The sequence below is a fragment of the Colobus angolensis genome, unplaced genomic scaffold (genome assembly GCF_000951035.1).
Source record: "Colobus angolensis palliatus isolate OR3802 unplaced genomic scaffold, Cang.pa_1.0 Scaffold300, whole genome shotgun sequence".
NCBI classification, from domain to species: Eukaryota; Metazoa; Chordata; class Mammalia; order Primates; family Cercopithecidae; genus Colobus; species Colobus angolensis.
In genome coordinates, this window is record NW_012116267.1 from 3,083,640 (window position 1) to 3,092,003 (window position 8,364).

The 8,364-nt window shown below is 41.3% G+C and overlaps 1 protein-coding gene across 2 annotated transcripts in view; it reads left to right on the plus strand.

Moving 5' to 3' along the window:
• The window catches only part of TMEM50B (transmembrane protein 50B), a 28,826-nt gene extending 20,812 nt beyond the window's left edge, over window positions 1–8,014 (plus strand). For both annotated transcript variants that reach the window (XM_011950050.1, XM_011950051.1), the window contains 2 exons: window positions 2,549–2,606; window positions 7,734–8,014. In XM_011950050.1, the coding sequence (XP_011805440.1) occupies window positions 2,549–2,606; window positions 7,734–7,779 (104 nt within the window). In that variant the 3' untranslated portion in view covers window positions 7,780–8,014. The remainder of the gene's footprint in view (window positions 1–2,548; window positions 2,607–7,733) is intronic.
• The last annotated feature ends 350 nt before the right edge of the window (window positions 8,015–8,364 follow it).

The window sequence follows — 8,364 nt, forward strand, 5'->3', positions numbered from 1 at the left end:
TTAGCCAGGATAGTCTTGATCTCCTGACCTCGTGATCCACCCACCTCGGCCTCCCAAAGTGCTGGGATTACAGGCATGAGCCACCGCGCCCGGCCAAAAGTGTGTTTTAAACTCATTTTATCCCTGACTAAGAAGGGTGGGCTGCTGTCACTGATTTTCTTAAAAGGTCTCCATAGTTAAAGAAAAACTTTAGATAAATTAACAATTTGAGCAAAGAATGATTCATGAATTGGGCAGGACCCAGAACGAAGAAGAGGTTCAGAGAGCTTCACCCAGCAGCATGAGCAGCTGTATGTAGGCTGAACCCAAAGCAAAGACAAGAAATTTTTAGATTGTCTATAGCTATGTTTGTCTTATTTGTGCATAGTCTCATCAGTTGGCTGCTTAGGACTGGCTAAAGCTTAGCTGTTTGTGATTGACTAAAATTCAGCTGTTTATTACAAAAATATAACCCTAGGTTTCAGTTTGTTTACATAAGTTAGGTTGCGGGGGGTGGGGTCACACAGGAACTTAGAGTGGGGAGATAGCCTCAGGTTAATGGCCACCTGCTTATTTACTTTAGCACTTGAAGTGATCCATGAACTTTACAGTTTCTATAGTGAAAATAGGAATAAATTGCCATTTCTCTAAGGTATGTAGGGAAATATTGTTTGTAAAGGCTGTACTCTCGTTGAGTGTATCTTTTTTTTTTTTTTCTTTTTTGAGACACGTTTCACTCTTGTCGCCCAGGCTGTAGTGCAATGGCATAGTCTTGGCTCACTGCAATCTCTGCCTCCTGGATTCAAGCGATTCTCCTGCCTCAGCTTCCCAAATAGCTGGAATTATAGCCACCTGCCACCACTCCCAGCTAATTTTTTGTATTTTTAGTAGAGATGGGGTTTCACCATGTTGGCCAAGCTGATCGTCTGAGGTGGATCTCAGATGATCCACCTGCCTTGGCCTCCCAAAGTGTTGGGATTACAGGCATGAACCACCACTCCCAGTCAATTGTATCTTAATATTTAAAGAACTAGTACATATTGATAAATTTCTTGGTTGTGAATTTCATCTTTCTATTTCAACAGCTTTACTAATTTAAATATACTTTTTTTTTTTTTTAAGATGGAGTTTCGCCCTGTCGTCCAGGGTAGAGTGCAGTGGTGCAGTCTTGGCCCACTGCAACCTCTGACTTCTGAGTTCAAGTGATTCCCCTGTCTCAGTCTCGCAAGTAGCTGGGATTACAGCCATCCACCACTATGTCCGGCTAATTTTGTATTTTCAGTAGAGACAGGGTTTCGCCATGTTGGCCAGGCTAGTCTCAAAACTCCTGACCTCAAGTGATCCACCCGCCTTGGCCTCCCAAAGTGCTAGGATTACAAGCTTGAGTCACCACGCCCGGCCTAAATATACTTTTTTATTTGTAAAGTGAATATGACTTTATTTCAGAGAGCATTTCTAGGGCATGTTTCCAATCTTTTATTGTGCAGATTTGCTTGAACTATTAATATTCATAATGATAGCCAACTTTTATATATTACTTTATAGGCTAGATATTGTTCTAACGCTATATAGAGTCACTCATCTAATTCTTACACTCTGGAGTAGGTGCTACTACAATGCCCGTTTTACAGGTGAGGAAATGAAGATATACTGAGGTTAAATAATTTGTCCAAGGTCATACATTTACTCATTGGTATAGATAGGATTCAAACCTGGGTCTGGCTCAAATTTGGAGCTCTTAACCATGGTGTCTTATTGTTTGCTATGATATCAAGAGCTCAGAATTGAACCAGTTTCTTCATCCTCTCCAGTATTTTTTAATCAACACTTATAGTTTTACAAAAGTTAATCATCTACAAAAATTTTAGTTTCCATTCTGTTCCTTTTCTCTTCCTATAAAGATAGTAACCATTTCCTCCAGGATAGATTCAGTGAAAGAGAATAATGATAAATTATAACTGTGTTATTTATATCTGACGTGTTTGCATAATAAAACTCCTGGATTGAGAGCCAGGCACTGTGGTGTGTGCCTGTAGTCCCAGCCACATGGGAGGCTGAGGCAGGAGGATCACTTGAGCCCAGGAGTTTGGACTGTAGTTTGCTATGATAGTGCCTGTCAGTAGCTGCTGCACTCCAGTCTGGGCAATGTAGTGAGGCCCCATTTCTTTAAAAAACAAACACAGAAAACTTCTTGAATTCATGAAAGAAAATAAATTAACAGACTGTTTAAAAGTCAAGAATTTAATTTGTATATTTTTACGATTTTGTATTTCAGTGTTGGCCATAGGAGGCAAAGGAACAAGTTACTGCTTCCTCAGCAGTTTTGATGTAGCTAGAACCAGCAATTACTTTAGACTAAAAGAAAACTTGATTAAGTTCATTGACTTTTATCCAGAGTAAGAGCAGTCGTTTGCTTTGGGGGAATTAAATTGGCATTTTATTCTTTCAGTTTCATTATAGATGTCTTAGAGTTAATGAATAATAGCATTATGTTGTAATATACAAAATGTATATTATTACTGACATTTGCCTATATAACCACCTAATCTGTTTTACTTTATGTATGTAGATACTGATGTTTATCCGGGTCTAGCTGTGTTTTTTCAAAATGCACTTATATTTTTTAGGTAAGTTGCCTAATTTTTTAACCACACCTGTAACATTTACAGAAATGTCAGCTTAATTAAGGCAGCATATACATGGAACACATATAAATTCCATGGATTGGTTACAGTGATAGAACTTATTTCAAAGGGTGAGAATTCCACTGTTACATAAGAGCAGACAGGCCCTTTAAATAGGGGTCTTGCTGTGTATCAAGACTTTAGCTGGATCCTTTATATATTTAACCTTTTAAATTCCCATTTAGACCAAGTGCAGTGGCTCATGCCTGTAATCCCAGCACTTTGGGAGGCTGAGGCGGGTGGATTGCTTGAGCCTAGGAGTTTAAGACCACCCTGGACAACATGGCAAAACCCTGTCTCTACAAAAAAATATGAAAATTATCTGGTTGTGGTGGTGTACAGTGCCAGCTACTCAAGAGGCTGAGGTGGGAGAACTGCTTGAGCCAGGAGGCTGAGGCTGCAGTGAGGCAAGATTGTACCACTGTACTCCAGCCTGGGCACTAGAGTGAGACCCTGTCTCAAAAATAAAATAAAATAAATAAATGAATAAATAAATTCCCATTTAATTATTTTAAATATATGTCAGGTGTTATCCCCATTTTATTTATTTTTATTTTTATTTATTTATTTATTTTTGAGATGGAGTCTCACCCTGTAGCCCAAGCTGGAGTGCAGTGGAACAGTCTCTGCTCACTGCAACCTCTGCCTCGGGGCTCAAGCGAATGATTCCCATGCCTCAGCCTCCTGAGTAGCTGGGACTACAGGTGCACGCCACCACACCCAGCTAATTTTTTGTATTTTAGTAGAGACAGGGTTTCACCATATTGCCCAGGGTGGCCTCGAACTGCTGAGCTCAGACGATTTGCCTGCCTTGGCCTCCCAAAGTGCTGGGATTATAGGTGAGAGCCACTGCACCCAGCGTTATTCCCATTTTATAGACGAGGAAATAAAGTTTAGAGCTTGCTTTAGGATGCCTAGCTAGTAAATGAGAAGCTGGGATTTGAATCCAGACTGCTGCTTCCATAGCCTGTGTTTTGTTAAAAAACATACCAGACCCATTGTTTCTCTTGATTAGCTTTTTGAAAAAAAAAAAAAATTAATGACAACAACAGGTAAAGTACCTTTATTAAGAAAAAAGGAGGCCGGGCGCGGTGGCTCAAGCCTGTAATCCCAGCACTTTGGGAGGCCAAGACAGGCGGATCACGAGGTCAGGAGATCCAGACCATCCTGGCTAACATGGTGAAACCCCGTCTCTACTAAAAAATACAAAAAAAACTAGCCGGGCGAGATGGCGGGCGCCTGTAGTCCCAGCTACTTGGGAGGCTGAGGCAGGAGAATGGCATAAACCCGGGAGGTGGAGCTTGCAGTGAGCTGAGATCCGGCCACTGCACTCCAGCCTGGGCGACAGAGTGAGACTCCGTCTCAAAAAAGAAAGAAAAAAGGAAAAACCAGAATTAATACTTAGTGGCCAGGCATGGTGGCTCATGCCTGTAATCCTAGCACTTTGGGAGGCTGAGGCAGGTGGATCACCTGAGGTCAGGGGTTCGAGACCAGCCTGGCCAACATGGTGAAACCCCATCTCTAATAAAAATACAAAAATTAGCCGGGCATGGTGGTGCATACCTGTAATCCCAGCTACTTGGAAGGCTGAGGCAGGAGAATCACTTGAACTCGGGAGGCGACGGTTGGAGTGAGTCAAGATAGTGCCACTGCATTTCAGCCTGGGTGACAGAGCTGTATCAAAAATAATAGTAATAATAATTAATACATGATATACATGTTATATACAAAACCTGTTGGGAAATTGTGTTTTCTGAATGCCTTTTTAAGAAAACTTAAGTGGAAAAATAAACCAATATTAAAAGTATTTTTTAGGAGCAATCTTCTAAAATATCCCCCAAATGAAGTCCATATTCTATGATTTTTAGAATGAATGTCTTTTTTGGGGGGCGGGGGAGCTGGATTCTCACTCTGTTGCCCAGGCTTGTGTGCAGTGGTGCAATCTCAGCTTAGTGTAATCTCTGCCTCCCAAGTTCAAGCAATTCTCGTGCCTCAGCCTCTCAAGTAGCTGGGATTACAGGCATGCACTGCCACGCCCAGCTAATTTTTGTATTTTTAGTAGAGATGGGGCTTTGCCATGTTGACCAGGCTGGTCTCGAACTTCTGACCTCAAGTGATCTGCCGGCCTCAGCCTCCCAACGTGGTAGGATTACAGGTGTGAACCACCATGCCAGGCCTAGAATGAATGTCTTTTAATGTCAACATAGGATATTTAGGTATTTATTTATAAAATTTTATCTGCCTCTGTTCCCACCCCCCATAAATCATTAAGTAAGTTCTAAGCCTTGAAAAACTTTGTCACTGGTTTTAAGTAATTTGATTATGATGTACTGTGGTCTAGTTTTCTTCATATTCCTTTTGCTTGGTGTATATTGAGTTTCTTGGATCTGTGGGTTTATAGTTCATCAACAAATCTCGTTTCTTTTCAGCCATTATTTCTTCAAGCATTTTTTGTATCCACTCCACCCTTCTTCTGGGATTTCAGTTGCATGTTATAACAGACTGCTTAAAGTTGTCTCACAGCTCGCTAATGGTCAGATTTTTTTTTTCCTCTTTGTGTTTCAGTTTGGATAGTTTCTATTGTTACATTTTAAAATTAATCTCTGCTGGGCATGGTGGCTCACGCCTGTAATCCCAGCACTTTGGGAGGCCAAGACGGGTGAATCACTTGAGGTCAGGAGTTCGAGACCAGCCTGGCCAACATGGTGAAACCTCATCTCTACTAAAAATACAGACATTAGCTGGGCAGGGTGGTGCATGCTTGTAATCCCAGCTACTCGGAAGGCTGAGGCTGGAGAATTACTTAAACCCAGGAGGCTGAGGTTGCAGTGAGCCGAGATCGCACCATTGCTGAGCAACAGAACGAGAATGAGACTTCATCTCAAAAAAAAAAAATTAATTACTCTCTACTTCTGCAATGTCTAATCTATGCCATCCAGTGATTTTTTTTCATCTCAGACATTGTATTTTCTGTCTCTAGAAGCCTGATTGGGTCTTTAGAAATATTTCTGATGTCTTTCCTTAACATGCTCATGTCCTCTTCCACCTTCTTGAACACACAGAGTATATTTATAGCTATCTCAGGGTCCTTGTCCAATTGTCTGTGTCATTTCTGCGTCTGCTTCTATTGATTTTTTTCTGCTTCTGTTTACTCTTCATTTTGGACCTATTTTCCCTTACTTGGTGCTTTCCCTTACAAATTGTTGGGACTGGATCTTTGTTAGTGCTTTAAATGTTTTTGAGCTTTGTTTTGGGATGCAGTTAGGTGACTCAGAAACAGTTTGGTCCTTTTATGTCTTTTAAGCTTTGTTATAGGCAGGACCAGAGCAGCTATAGCCCAGGACTGATTTGTTCGCTTACTAAGGCAGTCATACCGGTACTTTGAGTGTTTCCACGGTCTGATGCTTCGTGTATTCCAAGGTTTCTCTACTCGACTTATGAGAATGTGAACTCTCTTCCAGCCTTGTGGGAGCTCTGGGACGTATTCTTTCCAGTGGTTCTTTCCTTGGCTTGGGTAGTTTCCTCTTATGTATAGACTGATCAATACTCAGCCACAGACTCAAGGAGCACCCCCTGCAGATCTCCTGCGTTCCCTCTGTGTGGCTGTCTGTATGCTGCGTGGCAAACTCTAGCCATGTGGTCGCGCCCAACTCTCAGACCACCCTGCTCTACCTGGATTTCTCCTTATGGCCTTGACATTCTGGTTTTGAAAGATATTTGGCAGTTTCTGCTGTCTGGTGATATGATAAGTTATTATGAAGACATTTGAGGCAATCTTTATAGATTAAGGTCAGATTCAATGCTTTGTGGTGGTAGATGAATCCACTTAAATGACTATTGGATGAACAGAAACCTTGTACGCTCAGGTAGACATCGTTGACAGCCGTGTCAACTATGTGCTCTGCCCAGAGGCTGGCAAGTTATCAGGTAGCCTGTGTGCTTCCTCTATGCTGGACCTGTTCTAAGCTCTGGGGTACAACCTCTTTTATTTACGTCTCTGGTCACTCCTCTGTTTCCCTTGCAAGCTGATCCTCCACTCCCTGCCTACTACCTTTTGAAGTCTCTTAAAGCTCTGTTCTTGGCCTTAAGAAACTCCTTGTTACTTTTCTGTCTCTGGGTGAACTCATGTATACTTAGGACTCCAGTTATTGCTTATATGCCAGTGAGTCACAGATGTCCCTTTCCAGGCCTAAACCGTATATCCAGATTCCTACTTCACATCCCTTCCTGGGTTGCTGACATTTCAAATCCAAAACATTTAGTACGCCCACAGCTCAATGCGTGGCCCTGGAATGTCCCATCTCTCTGTTCCCACCTCCTTATCCCCTCTCTCACTTTGCCAAGATAATTACCCCTCTTCTTTTGGATCCCAGTTCAGTGACCACTCCTCAAGAAAACCTGTCCTGACCTCTCTAACTAGGTCTGCTCCTTATGTTTCACTCTTAGGACACTGTGCACCTCTCGTTTGTAGCATTTTTTTTATAGTTGGAATTTTATATTTATTTGGTTGTCTCTTTCTTTATTAGACCCTTAGCTCCATTAGAGAGCAAGTTTGTCTGGACTCAAAGTCTCATCCCAGCGCTTAGGTGCTTGGTACATAGCCAGTTTTCAGTGCACGATAATTACTTGTTGAAGGAATGAAGAATTGCAGCATGGTCTGTTGTAAGGTGCTTCAGTTACTGTAATTTAGATATGGTAGGCTCCTGGAGACATAAAATGGCTCTAATGCCTGTCACTATGAGAATGGTCTCTCTCTCTCTTTTTTTTTTTTTTTTGATGTATTGATTCATTTTTTTGTTTCTGAGTCATAGAAAAATGTCTCTTTTCCTTACAAGTTGCCTGTTAATAACTTTCCAGGCTTTAAGAAAGAATACAGTTATGTTCAGCCATCGTGGTTAACAGACTGCTTTACAAAATAAGCAAATTAAGACCAACACTGCCATGATGTCTAATTTAATTTTAAATTGATAGAAAGGAATCAGTGACCTGTCAAAGCATATTGAGAAAATGAATTTTGTGTTGCTTGTCCCATCTGTTTTTTCCTCATGATTTGTTTTCCTATCTTTCTAGCACTCTGATCTACAAATTTGGAAGAACTGAAGAGCTATGGACCTGAGATCACTTCTTAAGTCACATTTTCCTTTTGTTATATTCTGTTTGTAGATAAGTTTTTTTATCTCTCAGTACACATTGCCAAATGGAGTAGATTGTACATTTAATGTTTTGTTTCTTTACATTTCTTTACATTTTTATGTTCCGAGTTTTGAAATAGTTTTATGAAACGTCTTTATTTTTCATTGCGTAGACTGTTAATACTAATATGTATATAATACAAGACTATATGAATTGGATAATGAGTATCAGTTTTTTATTCCTGAGATTTAGAACTTGATCTGTTCCCTGAGCCAGGGTTATATCATCATGTCATTTTAGAAGTAACCACTCTCTCTCTGGCTGGGCACGGTGGCTCATGCCTGTAATCCCAGAACATTGGGAGGCTGAGGCAGGCGGATTGCTTGAGGTCAGGAGTTTGAGACCAGCCTGGCCAACATGGCGAAACCCCATCTACTAAAAATACAAAAATTAGTCAGGTGTGGTGGTGGGTGCCTGTAATCCCAGCTACCCGGGAGGCTGAGGCAGGAGAATCGCTTGAACCCAGGGAATGGAGGTTGCAGTGAGCTGAGTTTGCGCCACTGCACTC